General features: G+C 39.5%; 1 protein-coding gene across 4 annotated transcripts in view; it reads right to left on the bottom strand.

The window, feature by feature from the left end:
* Positions 1-1394: 1394 nt before the first annotated feature.
* Positions 1395-20134, bottom strand: part of LOC110087983 (adhesion G protein-coupled receptor E3) — a 31370-nt gene continuing 12630 nt past the window's right edge. For 2 of the 4 annotated variants that reach the window (XM_020810006.3, XM_020810004.3), the window contains 10 exons: positions 15168-15287; positions 11616-11806; positions 11082-11252; positions 10230-10424; positions 7939-8174; positions 7353-7419; positions 6063-6154; positions 4697-4865; positions 3588-3686; positions 1395-2833 (listed from right to left, as the gene is read on the bottom strand). In XM_020810006.3, the coding sequence (XP_020665665.3) occupies positions 2777-2833; positions 3588-3686; positions 4697-4865; positions 6063-6154; positions 7353-7419; positions 7939-8174; positions 10230-10424; positions 11082-11252; positions 11616-11806; positions 15168-15287 (1397 nt within the window). In that variant the 3' untranslated portion in view covers positions 1395-2776. Of the gene's footprint in view, positions 2834-3587; positions 3687-4696; positions 4866-6062; positions 6155-7352; positions 7420-7938; positions 8175-10229; positions 10425-11081; positions 11253-11615; positions 11807-15167; positions 15288-20134 lie in introns of those variants that run through there. The other 2 variants (XM_020810007.3, XM_078392775.1) reach the window with 2 other exon arrangements.

Below are 20134 nucleotides of genomic sequence, written 5' to 3' on the forward strand. Positions count from 1 at the left end.
GTCCTGGATCACATGAACCATGAAACAGTTTATTTCATCAGAATTTGTGAAAGTTTGTGGTCCATGATTCATGAATAGTGACGAACCATGAACCATCACAAACTACCATTTTCCCAGTTCATGCCCATCTCTAATAAGGAATGGTGGTGGATGCAATCTTGAGGTCAGAGTCTTACTCTAAGGCAGAGATAGGGAACCTTTCCAGATGTTTTAGACTTTTAGTTCCAGAAGTCCAAACAATCATAATGCATGATGAGAAATAATGATAACTGTGGTCCAAAACATCTGGAGAGTCAACTGTTTCACTTCTGCCCTAAAGAAGAGAGGGAATTATTCCAGATGCAACAATATCATAAATATTAATGTACATTGTCTATTTTAAAAGTACAACACCATTCAGATTTGTTCTGTGCTGGTATTATACCAGCCCAACATAGTCATGAATGCTGAGGAAAGTCAAATACACAAAGCACAAATAAAAGCTAATATGCAGTACTAGCAGCTTCTTAGCATCACCAGATTCAGGTACCTCTGTCAGAGATGGCCCAAGCATGGTGATACTTTTTGATAATCCTATAAAATCTATTTAAGGGATTTATTAATCAAATACGTAGCAATAACGAGAAGGGCAGGATGACATGAACAAATCAATTGCACCAAGCCTACACTTAATGCATAGGCACACTGCCAGAAACAGCCCACTGTGTCTCCTCTGTCAGAAGTGTTAGCCATTCTAGGACAGCCTGAGGCTAAGTGAAGTATTTATTTGTTTATGTATTTTTTTATTTAAATGCATATCAAAAATAATTCAGATTAAATAATACTTCAATCTATACAACACAACCATGCAATCCAACAATCTCAGTAATGCAACATTAGTGGCATAACAATCTAAAGTTTCATTAAATAGCAAGAACAGTTTGTCATGCAGTGTTCAAAAGAAAAAACACACAAATGTAACACAAAAAAGAAAAAAATCTCAGCTGTAACACTTAATACACAAGCTAGCCTTCACTTAACAGCCAAACTTTAACCAAATGCCTAAAAGCATACAGTGTCAGGAGGAGTCTTGTGGCACAGTGGGTAAGCTACAGTACTGCTCATGGCCTGAGTTTTATCCTGATAGGCTCAGATAGCCAGCTTGAAGTTGATTCAGCCTTCCATCCTTCTGAGGTTGTTAAATTGAGCACCAGCTTGGTGGGGGTGGAGGTAATATGCAGCCTGAATAATGAAGTCGTAAACTGCCCAGACAATACTTTAAGCATTATGGGGTGGTATATAAGCAGTACACTTTACATTGGAATCTTATCAGAAAATGCATTCTGTAAGTCCACACTACACTGGCAATGCTGTACACACTCCATTTTCATTGGTGTCTGCTTGTGGGAAACGCATACAGGGAAAAGAAAGAATACACCTTCCAGAAAGCTGTTGCCAAAGAGGCAACATTGGGAGATATTCAATAGCTCTGGGAAACTAGCTGGTTTATTTTTTAGCCTTATTGATGTTTCTAGGATTTTTTACATTCTTTTTTCCCTTTGCGTCTTTTTTCAGGGAATGCTATTCCACCTTTTTGTGTTTGAATGGTACTCTGTGTGTTTTTATGAAAACAGATCTCTTGGATGATAAAATATACAGCCATTAACATTTGATCATTCTCCTTTTTGTTGTCTTTATGTGTCACAAGGAGATTGCCATAGTGGCTTCCAAAACCTCTCTAAACCCCTGTAGATCCTACAGGATCTGTTCCTAAGAGAAAAGTACAGCATTTTTGACAGGGGAAACAATCAGGTTGGATTGCACTACAAAAGTGGTTTGAAATAATTATGCTTCTGAACCGATGGCAAGTATTCCTTAGTTAATCAACATTTCAGTTTCATGGCAATGTTTTAGAGCTAATAACTGAACTTTGATTATATTCTTTAAAAGTAATACCTGAAAGACAATATTCCGATGCCTTTGGTCTTATTGGTATGCAAGTGATAGAATAAGAAACTGTCCCAAAGCTAAGCTGTTTGCCTATACAGTATTCGTATGCAAAAACTTATTATTTATCTGAGCAAAGCTGGGGTAGTGTTTCAGAATATAACTGTATTACAAATTATTTGTATTTACTTATTTCTTAAAGGTATACACCACCCCACTAGTGTGGTATACAATAAGCCTGGTTTTCTCAGCAGCATGCTGCATGGGGATGATGGGATTAGTAGCCTGTTATATCTGGAGGGCACTAGGTTGGAAAAGGCTCCTAAACTAGTATTTGCTCCAAGCAGTGGGCAGGAATAGAGAACAGGACTACTCCCACTCCTCCTGCTATGCTTTCTTTCCCTGATGGGAAAATTGTATGTCTCCCTCTGTTCCCAAGTGCAAAGTGAAATGTATCATCATTTAAGGGCTGATTTACACAGCCCTTTGGTGCAATATAGTTTGATCTCTGTTCATATTGCAGAGAGAAGGAGTTCAAAAGGAGGACAGAATGTGCCATTTTGCATTGCATTGAAGAGATGTTCCCTGGAACAATTTTCTGCAATGGGAACTTTGGAGAATTCATCTGCATTGTTTTTAAGTTAAAGAGGAGCATTTAGGATGGGAATAAGGAATGTCTGAAAATCAGCATCACTTGCAGCATTGGATGCCAAGCAGTGTTACTTCAGAGGCAACTAGAAAAAGATCTGCCAGCTTATAAAAAAATTCCTGAAGTCTCTCCAGTTCATTCTGCTACATTTTCAGATGGTGGGAAGAAAACAAATCAATGCAGATAGATTTTAGATCTGCATCATTCTTTCCATGCTACCTTTTGTTGCTGTACTGAAGAAGTGCTTTGTTCACTTTCCTGCAAAAAGGAAAAATAATAATGCTTGCAACAAATCATGATACAGGTTTGTAAACAACATGGTACACAATTCAAAGTGAAAGAGTCTGTTGCCTCATCCACCTTTAAAAAATAAATTGCAAAGAAATACAGTGGACCCTTGACTTACAGACGGCTTGACTTACAGACTTTTTGAGTTACAGACTTCTCTGGCCGCAAAATTTAGGTTTGACTTGCAGACTGAGATTTGATTTACAGACCAGAAAAAAACCAAAATGGAACAAAAATGGCCTGTTACGGGATTAATCGGTTTTCAATGCACTGTAGGTCAATGGAGACTTGACTTACAGAATTTTTGACTTGAGAACCGCCTTCCAATAAGGATTAAGTTCTCAAGTCAAGACCCCACTGTATCTTGAAGATCTATGACACAAAGGGGGAATTTAGCTGAGTGTCTTTATACTGAGTGCTGTCTCCTATAGGAGCTTCTTGCACTCCTGGCTCAGTACTTCATTGCAGAACTGAAAAGGTGGAAAGAAGTCACCAGAAAGAATAATATGGCTACAATGTAGTGCACCAGAATCATTCTTTCTGGCCGCACAAATGTTAAACATGTGACAGCCCAGCTATCTTCTCTTGTCTACATCTTGTAGACACATGGCATATGAGGATCAAATGTGCTCTAAGAGCAATTTTGACCCCTAAAATGAGCACCAGGTACAGGCACAGGCAGTTACCAATTTGACAACATATTTGCATCATGCATCTGTCTTACCTTGGGACTGCTGATGGGAAGAGTAGACAAAGTCATCTCAGAAACAGGAGGCTTAATATATTTGCTGCAACAAATCCATTGCCAGTATGTTTCTCTCACCTGAAGATCGAAAGTACAAAACCACCAGTAAGAACTATCTCCACTGTGCTGCTGTAACTGTTCCCTTGCAAAGTTCCCTCTTTGCCTGATGCTTCTGAGGAGCATAATGTTAGAGTAACTATTCTCCATTATATTGCCCCTCCTTCCATTATTTGACATGCTTTTGACCTAGGTTCCATCCATTTCTCTTCTCCTTACTCTCCATTGTTCAGTCTTAAAATTACCTTCTTCATCTTGGGCTAGAAGACGACTTTAGAGATTGTGCCTAACTAGAGCTGAAAGTGTGTTAATGTTGTAGAGAGGTGACTGAAGCAGTCATTTGTGTCTGTGAAATTAGATGTCCAAGCAACAATATCTATCTATCTATCTATCTATCTATCTATCTATCTATCTATCTATCTATCTATCTATCTATCTATCTATCTATCTATCTATCTATCTATCTATCTATCTATCTATCTATCTATCTATCTATCTATCTATCTATCTATCTATCTATCTATCTATCTATCTATCTATCTATCTATCTATCTATCTATCTATCTAGTTGCCCACTCTACCCAAAGGTCTTTGGGTGGCTTATAACAATTAAAATACAATTAAAATATAATAAAAAGATAAAACAATTAAAATATGATCAGGATGTGTTGGCAAGAGCATAGCAAAATTAGAGGGATGAGAGTGCATGGAATTTCTCAATCACAGATCCCTAAAAACATGGGAAGCCATCTTTGAAAATGTATACTTCTCTAGATTTTAGTTTGTAACATTTAACATTGGGCATCCAGCATGGTGTAGGACTTAAGAGATCTAGGCTCAAATCCTTGCTTGGTCATGGAAATTCATTGGGCTGGGGGGCCTGGTAAAATCACTATTTAAATATCTCATTTATCTTGAAAACTCTATTGGGTTCATTATATTTGGTTCTGACTTGACAGCACAGAACACACACAACAGAAACCCCCATTATAATAATATTTTGTTTTGCCCTCTCCCATTCCATATATTACCTTTTGGTTGAGCAAGCAGTGCACCAGGAAGATGAAGATTCCCTGCAAACTGTTGGTGATGGTGAACAGGTATGCCATAACCTTAGCCTGTGATCCAAACTGGAAGAGGCCTATGAACCAAGTCACACCCAGGATGAATACATGGGCTATGGCCTTAAATAGCAGTGACCTACAACAAAGAAACATAATGGCATGGAAAGAGAAATGCTGGGGAGATTACATCTGGCCCAGTATGAGACTATTCTTTGCAAGGAATGTCCTCGAAATTATATGCTGTTGCCCATGTTTCATGGAAAGAGATCAGAAGGTTTTTTTTAAGAAAAGAAAGGATACAAGAAAGATACACACATTAGTGGGGAATGGTTCAGATAGACTCTTTTGACACTGGCAAAGGGAGGTTTAATTGTTGCTTATAAACATTATCATCAGGAGGCAACTAGGGTGCTATCCATGTAATGATTTCTCAAGCCATGCATCCATGTCCTGTTGGATTTTCAGTAATGTAGGTTGTCTCTCACTTGCAAGTTGTCATACTTTATAATACTTTATCATCTGATGACGTGGAACTGTGTTCCAATGGAAGCAATTTTGAAGTTTGACTATTTGCCCCATATAGAGATACTCAAGGTCAACAAGCCCACACCCACCCATGCTCTGTGGCAAATAAAGGCACTCAGTATACACCTTTGGATGGTGGCAAAAGTATTCCTACAGGAGGACTCTGGTCCTTCTAATTAAATCCTCAACATCACAGTACATATAGTCCACAAGTCCAAAAGAATATATTAACATTGGAGTTACCAAGCTGTTAATAGCAGCAGTTATTTTCTTTTGCATTATGTTCTGGGCACCACCTCCACTCGTTCAAGGTATTTGTTCCTGAATGATGACTTCAATTACCTGTGGTTTATACTAAGGCTTTTGTGGATACCTAGATACTTGTAGATTTTCTGCTCCTTAAAGCATGGAATAAACTATCCATTAATAAGCTCACAGTTACTCCCTCTTTGAATCTTCCTCTTTTCATATGGATAATAGCACATTTACGAACACCAAAGTTCATAGTCTGTAAGACTATGCAATGTTTAAGAGACTATTCAATTTAGGGAGCTTGTCCATATATATTAAGTGTGAAACATCAAAGCCATTTCTGTGATAATTAGGGTTGTAGCCTTTAGCACTATCACTCAGTTGTCTAAAAAGGGCTTCAAAGCAAGGCAGCAGCAAATATCTTCTGGAGCTAAGTCGTAGCATTGGAAGAAGGTTTAAAGTGTCATCCACATTGGTCTCAGCCAACTAAGCCCCATTGTTAAATCACCAATGGGCACCCAGATTTTTGCACACCCCATTTCATTGTTGGTTTTACCTGATATTTCTGATGGTTGTTACCTCTGAATTTAGAGATGCAAGTTTCGTATGCAGATTTTTCAGAATTAGGCAGAATAATACTGAGTTGACCTGATAAGGAAAAAAAAAAAACATAATTTGAGGAAAGAGTAAAAAAATTGTTCCAGTGAGAATTGAGGACTCAGATTCCTTAGTCATTAGCTTGATTCAACTTGAGCACATCCATTTCATCTGCCTTCAGAAGCTAAGCAAGGTCAGTGCTTGTTAATGCTTGGAAGGGAGACCACCAGGGATCTCCAAGCAGGCTTAAGAATGAAACCTGTCTGAAAATTTGGAGAAATGCGGCCAGTCAGAGTTGACAGTACTGAGCTAGATGTACAAGAAATGTATATCTCTGACTGTTACAAAGTTTTCCCTCCAGGCATGCCATTCCTTCATATCTGCATGCCTGAGGAACCAGACTTGCAAATCTAATATGTTTTTATCTCTCTGATGTCCAATCCCTAAACAATTCCTAATAATATGCTTACTGTATTGTCTAGTTTGATCCTACAATACAGGACTGGGCAATGTTGATGAGTCTGTGAGCCAGTCCTCTGCCTCAGGGATACCCAAGAGTCACAGAGACCATCAAAAAGGCAAATATGTACAGTATTTAAAAACCAAGAAAACCAGCTAGAAGTCCACTTCTGGTTTTCAAAAATATGTTACTTGTTGTTAAATAGGGCAAGGCACCCTGGAGATTATTGGCTTCCAGGAGCAGCAATTTTCTCTTTTGTTTTGCTAGTGAATGGAGGATCTGTTGAAGGATTTTTACTTCAAAAAACATATTGGGGCCACATCCAGATGCAGTGCTACATTTCACTCACCTTTGTCACAGCAGCTCAAACTAGATAATATAGTTAACATGCTAATTAGAAGTGGTGCTCTATTAAAAGGTAGAAGATCCCTGTTTATCCTAGTATAAGGTTGCCTCACTCTTCATGTTGCAAACTAGCCTTGGTTTCTTTCGTTTTGTGATGAGTTATTGCATATCTCTCAACATGTAATGTGATCCTAGGAGGAGCTGGAGCTTGAGAATTTCTCCTGTGGAGAGAAAGTGGCTGCTTTTTCCTTTCTTACAATGGTTGTTCTAATGCTCTAACACAGTAATTGGAAAAGACTCATCATCTGAAAGAAGACAAGTATAAAAACTGTAATCCAACAATTTTAGTAAGATTCATATATACTCCAGGGTACGGTGTGTGAAAAGAAGTATAAAATCTTTGCACCCTCCTGTTTGTACAAAATGTAGGACAACTTCACTCACCACAATTATGGCACAAACAGGTCCCATGAAGCTCCAGACAAAACCTGCTTCATGATTAAGCCAGCAACTAGGGAGGAAGAAATACCATTAACATCTTCAAGAAGAACTACAAACACTAGAAGCACATACCTGTTTTTCCTGTGTATATCACATGAATTGATATACACTAACATGGACCTGTGATTATTTTTCCATATCTCAATTCAGAATGTGGATGGATTGAAGTGAAAGATGAAGAGAATCTCACAGCATGGATGTATTTTGGGAAGGAACCATGACATTCATGCCTTGGTAAAAGGCCAAATTCTAGGCCTGGAGCAGAAAAATATTTCTGGCCTCTCCTTGTCCTTGATAGAACTCCATAGAGTTGGACAGTGGCTTATGGTTATCTAATGAGCTGTCCTTTTTAAGCACGTGAAAGCTTGGGACTGGCAGACTGAATTTTAGGCTTCTCATATCATTCTGTGCTATAAAAAAGAAACATTTCCAAGCTCTGCTCCAGATTGTTTAAACAATAGGCTTTGAAGGGTTTGGGGTTCTCTCCCTCCCTCTCTTTCTTAAAACCTCTACTGAAACCAGTACTTACTGTATATGAGTCCCATAGCCCTCAGGAACAATTCCTGCAGAAATAGCTACTATCACAGCAGGCACCCCATAGCCACAAAGGTACATGGATGTCTTTGTACACTTGCTGGCACCATTGTAATGTGCAACTTTCAGATTCCTGATGGTGAGGTAGAGGTTCACACCTTCCAAGAACATCCACACAAAACAGGCGAGAAAGAGATAATGTAGCATTCCAGCAATAATGGAGCACAGGATCTGTATCAGAAAAATAAAAGTCATCCTTTTGTGAATATGTGATTCTCTGCCTCATTTTTGCATGGCTGGCTTTAAATAAGAACCAGAAATAGTCTGTGATTGGCAGCTATATTCTCTCCCAGAAGGCAGTGCCATGGAACAGTTCAACTTTCTAACCAAAGTACTGAAAGAGCAGAAGCAACTGCGTCTGACTTACTTGGAGTTACAGTACAGTTTACATAGTTTCTAAATCTAAAGGTTTTTCTGCTCTGATTCCTCTGGAAAGCTCAAAGTCTGTTTTATGAGGCAAAACCAAAAGAAAGATAAAAATAAAACAAAAACATTGTGTCACCTCAAAGACGAACTGCTATGTTTTAATGTGAGCTTTTGTGGAAAAGTTGGTTTCCTCAGATACAGGAAGACTCCTATGTCTGAGGAAGTGGACTTGCCCACAAAAATCTCATATTAAAATATGTACCAGTTAGTTTTCAAGGTGCCACAATCTTTTTGTCTTTTTTTTCTCCTCAAGGTCTGTTGATACTTTAACTTGTTGTCTATTGTTCCCATTTAAAAGGGTGAAAGGGCAAAAAGAGAGAAAAGAAAGGGAAAAAGGAAAAAAAACAAAAACCTGAACTTCCAGACAAAATCTGTAGCAAAAAAAAAATGTATCACATATATACACAGAGAGGGAGGCATTGAAACCCTGCCTTCCACCATCTTCAGCATCTTCACTTTCTCACGAATGAAGAGTGATGCGTCTGAAGAGGAATAGCTCTTCTATTTGTGAAATCTTCCCATATGAGTTAGAATCATGACTGTCATGATTATCCTGCCTCATGTGGGACATCCCAATAGACAACAAAGGCTGCTCCTCTTCAGACTCATTACCTTCCGTGTGTAGGAGGATGAAAGGGATGACAGGCTAGAAGTTCAGGACTAGAACTTTCCCATTTTCACACAAGTATTCTCCATGCTTTTAATGGCTGAATAGGGCTCGTATGATGATAGTTAAGGACCAAAGACATGACCAGACAGGTAGATTTGTCCTAGGTTAATGCACAGTCCCTGTATAGTTTGTACCTGTTATATTCACTGACATGGTTCAATGGGAATGTTTATTTACTCCAGGAAGCAGCGTGGGAATTCTCCACAAGAAGGGCTGAAGATAGGAACATTTCTCCTCTGCTTCACCTGCTCCCCTTCTCCTCTGGCAGTATCACCGCCCTTTTCCCTGCCCCTTTCACTCCTTTATAGCTTGTTTCCACCCATTCTTCAGCTGTGAGTGGAGCAGCATTGAAGCCCAGCAACCATCTTCATTCCCCTTTTAATATTTTGTTCCTCTCTTATTTGTTTGCATCAACCCCCCCCCCACACACACACATGTCTTGAGAATGCTGTAATAGGGAGGGTGGGGGGAGAAAGAAAAGCAGGAGCCTTCACACTTCCCCTTTCTGACAAACTTTTATTCAGTTTGCCTGGTTTGTTTTGTTTTGTTTGTTTGTTTGTTTGTTTTAGGGAAAAAACAACAACACACAGGCCAGAAAAATTCTGAGGCTAGAGCTGCACCACTTGCCAGGAGAAGATTACATGCAACAGGCTGGAAGAGCTGACATACTTCTAAACTAGGAGAAACATACTTAAAATTTAGAAACACAAGGGTTGTCACACTTTGGGTATAAGCCAGTGGCAGGAGAAAGGGAATAAAGCCCACCCCACTGTATATGTTGCAGTTGATGTACTCAAGGCACACCCACCCACGCCTCTCTACGCACTGATATATGCAGTCATACAACACCAAAGAAGGAGGCTAAAAAAATGCATATGGAAGCCTTACCAAAATGAAAACGAAAACCATACTGAATGTTCCAGATACTGACAGGAAAAGACATCATGCAGTTGACAAAATATACAGTATATCAGTATATCAAAATGGACAGTGAATAGCACAGCACAAACAGAAGGACAACAGCCTTTCTAGTTGTACCTCAAGTCTAATCCTAAAGAAAATTGAATTTAGGAAACATAATTGGACCTGAACTCTCTCATGGGCAAAGTAGCATACACCTTATTATTTACCTTGCTGTATGTTTTGTCTATCCCTATTATAAACAGGAGGTCAGCAAAGAAGAGACAGAGGCACAGCTGTAGGTGGATGAATGTGCTGTGGTTCTGGATGGAGCGGCAGAGGAGAAATGTGACGATAGACAGGAACAGGCATATCAGTGAGATGCTCAATCCGATGTTGGAAATCACAAAGAGGATTGAATCTCCCTGTAACATAGGACAGCAATTTTCAGAACCAAAAAAGGCCTTTTGATTGTGTCACCTACTATTTAGCAGAGTTGATTTGCATATAAAGAACACATCTTTAGCTACTCTACATCTATTTATTTATTTATTTATTTATTTATTTATTTATTTATTTATTTATTTATACCCCGCCTATCTAGTCATTTCAACCACTCTAGGCGGCTTTATTTAGTTCATTGGCTTTATCACTACTATGATGGGAAATAAATGCTATGATGGGAAATAAATTTTTGAACATTTTGCTGAAACATTTTGCTGTTTCTCCATGACTAACCTCAATTATGAATTACTTTATTTTATATTTATTGATTTGATTTATATTTACAATATAATTGAAAGTGTAAATCAAAAGTCAGTGAGTACTAAGCAGAAGTTATAATCACACATACTAGCTATGTAATCAAATTAGTCATATTATTAACCAAATTATGTCAAGAACAATTGAAAACACCTCTGTTAAGATAGTAGTAGTAGTAATCATAATCATAATCATAATCATAATAAAAGCACAGCAATCTGTTATAACTGCATGGATATTGCAGGACAAAGTTGTGAAGTAAGTGATTTACCATTTCCTGCAAGAGGGATCAGATACATTATCTAACATACTTTATATACCTGTTTAGGAGTGGTGGCCATCAGCAAGGCAAAGTTGGGCAAGTACCGAAAACTAAACTGTGAGTGAGTTTTATTAGAACCGAGCTCCTGGCAGCCCTCAGTTGACCAGGGCTGTTCCTTGCTTGAAGAGTTCCAGTGGACACAGACAAATTTTTGCTGGGGAACTTTATCCTGTATGAGAGGAGGATTCAAGAAGGAAATTGAATGTAAAGTTCTAGTGTTTCTGTTTTGTCTGTTTATCTCTAATAAGGATTACTTTGTGAAGTTATGATAAATTAATTCAAAATTAATGTAAGATGAGTGAAATAAACAGTGTCTGTATATAACTACACTTCCCATTAGCCTCCATCTGCTATGGCTTCTGATGGGCAGAAGGCAACGTTCAGATCAAAACAGGAAATTCTACTGAGAACATTAATGAAGTTTTTAATTTTCCTTCACATTTGGATTCTCTGTCACATCTAAATATATACTCACAAAATGTATATGAAAAACATATTTCCTAAATAATCTCTATAGAATTCGTTTACACACCTTAAGATGTTGAAAAGTGAGGTTGACAGGACTGGATACATTCCTTATCAAGCTGCTGGTGGAAGCGCTTACCACCCTGGAATTCACATGGATGCTTTCTACTGTTTCATTGTTTATCCATTCCTGCAAAAGTCTCCCTCCCTGAAGTGATTGCAGCCCACTAAATGATATAAAAGCCACACCAACAGGTCCTGAAAGAGATAAGAAGAAGATCAGTGAGTGGCCCAGGAAAGTACACTAAGGAGTCCTGTGTTTTTAATTTAATTTTAATTGTTTTATCTTTTTACTGTATTTAAATACAGTAAAAGTATTTACATAAAAGTATGTTGTAAACCACCCAGAGACCTTTGGGTAGTGTGGGGGAGGCATATAAATTAAAGAAATAAATAAATGACTGATAACAGGATCCCACGAAGCTACTGTTAGGACAGAATATGGAGAGACAGAATGGTTTCCTATAGGCAAAGGTGTCAAACAAGGGTGCACTTTATTTCCCTATCATTCAACCTACATGCATAACATATCATATAGAAAGCTAGACTAGATTCAGAAGAAGGAGAAGTGAAAATTGGTGGGAGAAAAATCAATAATTTAAGATACACAGATGATGCAACATAACTGGCAGAAAAACAGCAATGAAATGGAATAACTTCTGATTAAAAAGAAAGAAGAAAGTACCAAAGCAGGACTGCAACTGAACATTAAGGCAAAAATCATGACCAGTGAAGAACGACACAGCTTTAATGTTGACAATTTTAAAATTGAAATAGTTTAAAAGTATGTATAACTTGGTTTAATCATCACCACTACTCAAAGTATCTGGTTCCATAACAGGACGTTTTTCCTAAGAGTCAGCTGAAATATGGCTTCCTGTAAGTTGAGCCCATTATTACATTTCCTTCACTCTGGGATGATCAAGAACAGATCCTGCCCCTCCTCTGTATGAGAGCTTTTCAAGTACTTGAAAAGTGCTATCATAAGTTCCCCTCAGTCTTCTTTTCTAAAGGCTAAACATGCCCAGTTCTTTCAGATTTTCTTCATAGGGCTTAGTTTCCAGCCCCCTGACCATCCTTGTTACCCTCCTCTGAACTTCTTCCAATTTGTCTTCATCTTTCTTGAAGTGTTGTGTCCAGAACTGGTCACATACTCTAGATGAGACCTAACCAGTGTTGAGGGGGACTAGAATGTCTCAAGATTTGGAGGCTACATTTCTGTTAATGAAGCCTTAAATAGCACTGGCCTTTTTCGCAGCGGCTCATATTCAGTTTGTGATCTACAACAATTCTAAAATCCTTCCTGCTCATAGTTTAACTGAGCCATCTTTTAACTGTGCCTTTGGTTTTTCCTCCTATGTGTATAACTTTGCACTTATTCCTGTTAAATTTCGTTCTGTTGTTTTCAGCCCATTGCTCAAGCTTGTTATGATCTTTTTGAAATTTGTTCCTGTCTTCCAAGGTTTTAGCTGCTCTATCCAATTTTGTGTCATCTACAAATTTATTAAGTTTTCCCTGCATTCCCTTAACCAAGTCATTAATAAAAATGTTGAAGAGCACCAGGCGGAGGGTTGAACCTTGAGGTACCCCACTTGTAACCTCCTCCCAGTTTAAGAAGGAGCCATTGATAAGCACTCTCTGAGCACAACCCTATAACCGTGTATCTACCTCACACTTATGCTATCCAGCCCTCACCTAAGAATGTCTTGAGATACTTTGTCAAACACTTTGCTGAAGTCAAGATATATTATGTCTACAACATTCCAACAACTTGCAAAGTGATCACTTTATATTTGAAATGGGGATGCTGAAGGACAGCTTTGCAGATATCCTGGATTGCCAGAAAGATGAAAGAACGGGTCCTAGGTCAAATCCAGCTTGAACTTTTTCTGGAGGCAAAAATGTTGAAACTGAGGGTGTCCTACTTTGTGTACATCATGAGAAGGCAGGATTCACTGGAAAAACAATAATGCTAGGAAAAGTTGAAGGCAGCAGGAAAAGTGGAAGACAAAATTTGAGAGGCATCGACTCACTAAAGGAAGCTACAGTCTTGAATTTACAAGAGCTGAGCAGGGCTGTTGAGGACAGGACATTTTGGAGATGGTTCATTCATAGAATTGCCATAAATCGGAAGTGACTTGATGGCACATAGCAACAATTACAACTACAACTACACAATTGATCATCTTCTCTCCTTGCACCTGTAGGCAATCTTGGACTAAATTTTTGCTGTTTGTTACACTTATATCCTGCCTGTCCTCCAGGGAGCTCAAGGGAACATACACAGGTCTCTTTCCCCCACTCTCCCCTCACAAGAAACCTTTGAGGCAGATGAGGCTGAAACTGTGACTGACCCAAGGATATCCACTGAGCTTTGTGGCTGAGCAGGGATTTGAACCCAGGTTTCCCAAATCTTATTCCACAGCCTCTTCCACTTCATTCAAAATATTTTAATGCACATTTTAAGAGAACAGAGATTTTAACAATTTTTCAAAATACAAATTTTCATATAGTTTTCTAAAATGTGAAGATTGTTGCACAAATAGGATAGAATGGATTTAATGCATGTCACAATAACATATAAACTGATCCACATTCTAAGGGTCACTGCTGGTCTGCTAACCAAAGGCAAGGGACAAGGGTATGTAGACAACTGCAATGGCTGAGCATTGATCAGCTAATTTGGGAAGTACAGATTCACCACTATGGGATCCTATGCACAACATGAGTTTCCCTTAGTTCCAGGATTGGTTCAGGTGCCATTTATGATCTAATGGGTGCCACTTATGCTCAAGATGACCTTTGCTCTACCACATTTCCTGGAACATAGATGCTCCTTCTGGGTTACTGCTATAAAATGTCCTGCCTCAAACTAATGCACCAACAGCCAAGAATCAGAAGAGCTGTGAGAAGTTCCCATAAATCTTAAACAGTTCCATAAATGCCACATGTAAAATTAACAGAAAGCAGGCATTTGCCAAGAGTAAAAGATATATTGTATAGCATGAGAAAAAGAAATGGGGGAGTAGTTCCAAATATTAAATCACACTCTCAAAGTTACTGTTTTACAAAGGACTGTGGAGTAGAATGGGGATAGATGAGACATCCCAAATCAGGATTTTTAACAATTAATTAATTAAAATAGTTACCTCTTGCTCTATCCAAGAGATGTCAGGCTGGGTAGCAGGCAATTCAAAACACTAAACAATGTTAAGAGATTTTAAATATTTAAAATAACTGACAACAATTTAAAACAGTTTACACTGTAACACCAGATGCAGAGCAAAAATACTGTACCATGAGTTAACACATACTTTATCAGGGAAAAACAAAAAGGAAAAAATACATTCAACAAAATGTAATAGGTGACAACTTAAAAAGTACAGAGTAAGGCTACAGCACCTGTTGAACATGCAGGCATAGGAGAAGTGTTCCTGTCTTCAGTAGGAATTAATTCAGTCTGTTCTGGGGAAGGCAGCCTTGGATCTCATATTTTATTGAGAATATGTAATAACATTTTATTTGGGGGGAGGGGAATCAAACTATAAAGAAAGTGTACCTTTAGTTGTCCTGTCAACCACTGCACTGGGGAAAATGGACATTTGGTCTCCTTGAGCTTCTAGCTTGAATATTTCATTTTGTGAAATAATTTTTTGGCTGATTATATTTGTCTGGATTGCTAGAAAGAAGAAAGAATGAGTTTGAGTTCTTGAATGCACATGCAGCACTTCTGTTCAAGAGGTGTCTTATTTCCCCTACATTTCAAATGATGAGAGAATCTCCAAGATTATATCCTAAACAGTAAATATAAGAGCTTTGTGAAATTCTGTTTATTTGCTATTCACATTCTCTTTTTATGTTCTGTTGTATCAGAGCTAACAAGAAGATACAATTCTTATATATCCTTGCTGAAAATATCAGTTGAAACCCTCATTACCTTAACAAGTAGCAGTTTGGTTCATCATGTTTTAGTTGTGAATGAGAAGGGAGCAAGGCTGGTATTATCCAAGTTTGAGTGGAGATGGACTTGCTATAGAAACCCTTTGTCATTTGCTAGGCATTAAGTGCCAACCCTCAATGTCTGTATCTTCTTTTAGGTACACTGGTAAGTTGACATATTACCCAGCCAATCTGGTTTTGAGAATTCTCCAGATCATTATTCTAGGCAATCTCATCCTCAATACCAAATCATCAGATCTTGGTGGTGGACAAAGAAGGAGCCTCCCCAAAGAATGTGAACACATTGTGGCATCCTTTAGGTAATGACAGCATGTGGCAGCTGGTTGTTCCACTGAAGTGTTAGATTGTACAAACACCAGTGGATAAGAAAAAAAAACCTCTTGGGGACTCAGAAAATGACTGCTATAACAATGATACAAGTGTCCCAACATGCCACTGGTCCAACATATATAGCAAGATAAATGCTAGATCTGGTCTTTTGACTGGGCAAGATGAGGGGGAGCTGAAAGTGGGATGGATATTAACATCTAACCCCTTATCATGCTTGGATTACTTCCTATAGACGTTTAAGACTCTTGAGGACTTGTCCCTTCTGCAAAGGTACATGAGCAGTCACAATTGGGGCCTCTTAAATCCTCTTAAATGGGGCCTCTTAAATCCAGCTCAAGTTGCATCAGTGACTTGACTCGTATTCGACTTGGGGGTTTCTGGGGGACCCACAACTCAACTTATGACTCAGACCCATTTGTGTGAGTTGCATTGTCGAATCCCTATGAGCCCTCCCCTACCGCTGACATTGGTCTACCTGCCACTGCTGCCACCATCTTCAAAGCAAGCAGGCCCAGCTTCCCTTCTAGGAGCCAAGGACCTACTGACTCCATGGGCACAGGCAGGCCCCCTGAAATGGGAGAACAGTCCAACATGGAGGGAGTCTGAGGGCCTTTCATTGTGACAATCTGGCCCGCCGTATTCTGAGGGCAGGTATTCCGACTTGCCTATTCTCTGTGCATGTGCCAGCCTATCAGCTGAGTAGTGCATGCGCAGTCCAAGTCCTGAGCCTGGGAGGTGGGGCCGAAAACTCTAAAGACGCAGACTTCAGACTCAGGACTCAAGCCCCAAAAATCACTCTTGGATTTGGAACTTGGTCCTGAAAACTCACACTCGACTTGTGTGGGAATGCTTCTCTTCAAGGTTTCCAGCTTCGTTGCTATTATAGTGAGAGCACACTCTCCTAGCGTGAGGCAGCAGCTCCTGAGGAGGAGGCGACTGCCCATTCTTCCTTTTTCCATTAGAGTCAGAGCATAGCTTCAAAGGCTTTCTCTGGCCAATCCTAAGTGACCACTAGATAACCAGTACCCTATCTGAATTCCGTCAACAATCTGTAAGCTTATTAAGGTTAATAAAAGGGAGTTCTCAGGCATCATCCTGGGGCTCCGCTGGTGGACATCTTCGTGTAGACTCCTCATTGACTTCTCTCTAAAGTTAATTGCTGTCTTTGTTTGGTGATCACCTAAACCATTAGCCTTTTCATTTAGTGATCACTACAATTTGATCTTGAAGACTTACTAACATCCCTGGTTCTTAATAGAGACTAATGGATTCCACTGGATAATGGAGGGTTCTGGAGGATTTTCCTGATTATACGGTCTCTGTGTATGGTTCACGAGCTGCACAGTGGCAGAGAAAAAGGCAATTCAAAGGGTGATTAAGACGGCCCAAAACATCATTGGCTGTTCACTCCTCTCTTTGGAAGAATTGTATAAGAACAGATGTAAGAGGAAGATATCTAACATACTGAAAGACTCCTCTCATCCGGGATATCAGCTCTTTAAACTATTACCATCAGGAAGGAGATTCAGGGTATTGAAAGCAAGGACAAGCAGATTCAAGAACAGTTTTTACCCAAGCGCAGTATTGAGTTTAAATGCGGGGCCATAGGTTTTTGGTGGAATTTTAATTGCTGAGAGAAAACGGGGTATCTATATTTGGATGGTGAAAGTTGTGTATATTTTAACTTTTTTTTGTAGTGTTGTCCAGTTTTACCTTGGGGAAGAGCACCTCATTTCGTTGCACCCACTTGTGAGCGCAATGACAAATAAATTTCTTATGTCTTATATCTTATGTCTTAAAGCTCTTGTTGAAGCCCTTGTTATGCTGTGAGATGCACAAATGACCCAGGAAATTGACAAATTCATGCTTGACTATGCTTTCCCATAAGCAAAAACCCGGGGAGCCCTTGGTATATACTTGAACTGGAAGCAATGAAACAAGAGAGGAAACAAGGAACATGGAGACAATCTGTGCCCCTCCACCCAAAGATTTGTGCCAGGTTCAGCTGAACACAGGTTAAAATTCATTATTGAGCTAACTCAGGGTAAATGGGAGAACATATTTTTCTCTGATCACCACTGCTCCAGTCTAGCAGCACTTTCTCAGAAGGCTTGCAGACAGCTGCAGTCTGCCTCAGGCTGACAGAAGATGGAATTTTCAGTTTGTGAGACATTTGGAAGACACAAGACACTGCCTATATACATCATGCCACCCATCATTAATATAGTCCCTTTTGTAGATGCATTCAGAGAGCCAGTTTGCCTATTATAGAGTCTTGCAGCTAAATTAGAGGGTTGAGTGCCTGACTGGTTGTACAGCAAATTAAGTTCCTCTTTGTGAGAGATGGAGATACTGGAATTTCATGACTACATCTGCACCTATGCAAAAAACAGACCTGTAATGATCCAGCTTCAGGAGAAATATAGAATTGGGTAGGAGCAATTTTATTTGCAAAGTGCCTTGCATTCAGTTGTAAAGGCCTGCAGCTAAAATGACATTCTCTCTCTCTTTTTTTTTTAAAGAATTTCCTTTTATATTTCAGATTCATGCCCTACCATTCTGGCTTTAACTGAGCCTTCAAGGTAACAAAGCTTTACATAGCCAGAAATACATTTTCTTGTTAGAATGTCAACAGATACAGCACAGAAGAAAAGAACACTTTTGTTTTGCCTCTTGTCCATCCTCAGACTCAGGACCTGTTTGGGTATGGTTTGGTGTGAACCAAATTAAAGCATCCATATGTGTTTCTACTTAGATCAACCCACCCTGCTCCTTAAAGAGCTGTCCTCCTCCTTTCTGGTACAGGGCTAGGGACTTCTGGGTTTTGTTTTTTAGCATAATTTGGCATGCTTCTAATTATCCTGTTGTGTAGCCTGTGTGGATGACTAGTTGCACTCAAATGGAGCTGTGGGTATTATCAGAGGTGACAACCCTGTGATGTATTAGGCGGGTTGTGATGTTAGAAAGGAGGATGGAGAAAACCCCTTAACAGCAAAATTCTAATACCATGCTAGATTGATGCATTGCTCTTTTGATAAGCCACTTATTTTATTTAGCAAAAACAAATAAAAATAAAAAAGAGGAAAGTCACTGCAGAACAATCGCAGAGGCAAAAGGTGGAGAATGAGAATAATTGACTCCAAGGGCTCTGCCCCCACAATGCAGCAGAGCCCAAGCAGAGCCCCAGCTGAGGAGGAAAAAAAGGGGGGGAAGGAGGGTTACCTGCCTTTCACGTCCCCAACCTCCACCCCTATGTTTTCCCCTCACACCACCACTGTCCTCCAGTGCTGTTGCTACTGCCTCTGAACTTGTGGGTAAACCAGGTAAATTTACACACATACAAACCATGTAAACCTGCTTGCAACTAAATCAACAATCCAAAGACTGATGCGGACCCTTCTCGTGGGAAAATAAACACCTCTCATGTGAACACCTCTCATGTGAACGGAAGGATTGCTCAAGTGTGAGATGAAACTGATCACACTGAAGATAAGAACCTCTTAAAGACAAAGCAGACTGCTCCAAATTCCAATGTCTGGACAGTTAGATTTTATAGGAGCTTTCTGCCACTTGTGCTCTCACCATCTACTTAGTCAACCAGTAAAGTTGAGGTGGCTAAATTGTAGGTTGTTGTACAGTATCTATTTTTGAAACAAACTTCTGTTTGAAGATCTAATGTCAGGGGATAATTTCCCTAAAGTGCTTTGGAAACCAACTTCACCCGTCTTTCTCCATGGTGTCTTCATTCTAAATTAATACTACCTTATTGCCTTGGCAGAGGCATGAGTGATGAGATCAAAAATTTTCCTGTATAATGTACATTAAGAGAGCATCAAGAGAACTCTGACTAAAAAGGTAAAGGTAAAGGTTCCCCTTGACATTTTCAGTCCAGTCGTGTCTGACTCTAGGGGGTGGTGCTCATCCCGGTTTTCAAGCCATACAGCGCCTGTCTGAAGACAGTTTTCCGTTGTCACATGGCCAGCATGACTAGGGAACGCAGTTTTACCTTCCCACTGAGATGGTACCTATTTATCTACTCACATTTACATGCTTTCGAACTGCTAGGTTGGCGAGGAGCTGGGACAAAGCAATGGGAGCTCACTCCGTCGTGTGGATTCGATCTTACGACTGCTGGTCTTCTGACCCTGCAGCACAGGCTTCTGCAGTTTAGCCCACAGCGCCTGACTATCTGCATCTAATTTACAGGCCATAGATTTACAGACATAGATTTTTGTT

The sequence above is a fragment of the Pogona vitticeps genome, chromosome 4 (assembly GCF_051106095.1).
Source record: "Pogona vitticeps strain Pit_001003342236 chromosome 4, PviZW2.1, whole genome shotgun sequence".
NCBI classification, from domain to species: Eukaryota; Metazoa; Chordata; class Lepidosauria; order Squamata; family Agamidae; genus Pogona; species Pogona vitticeps.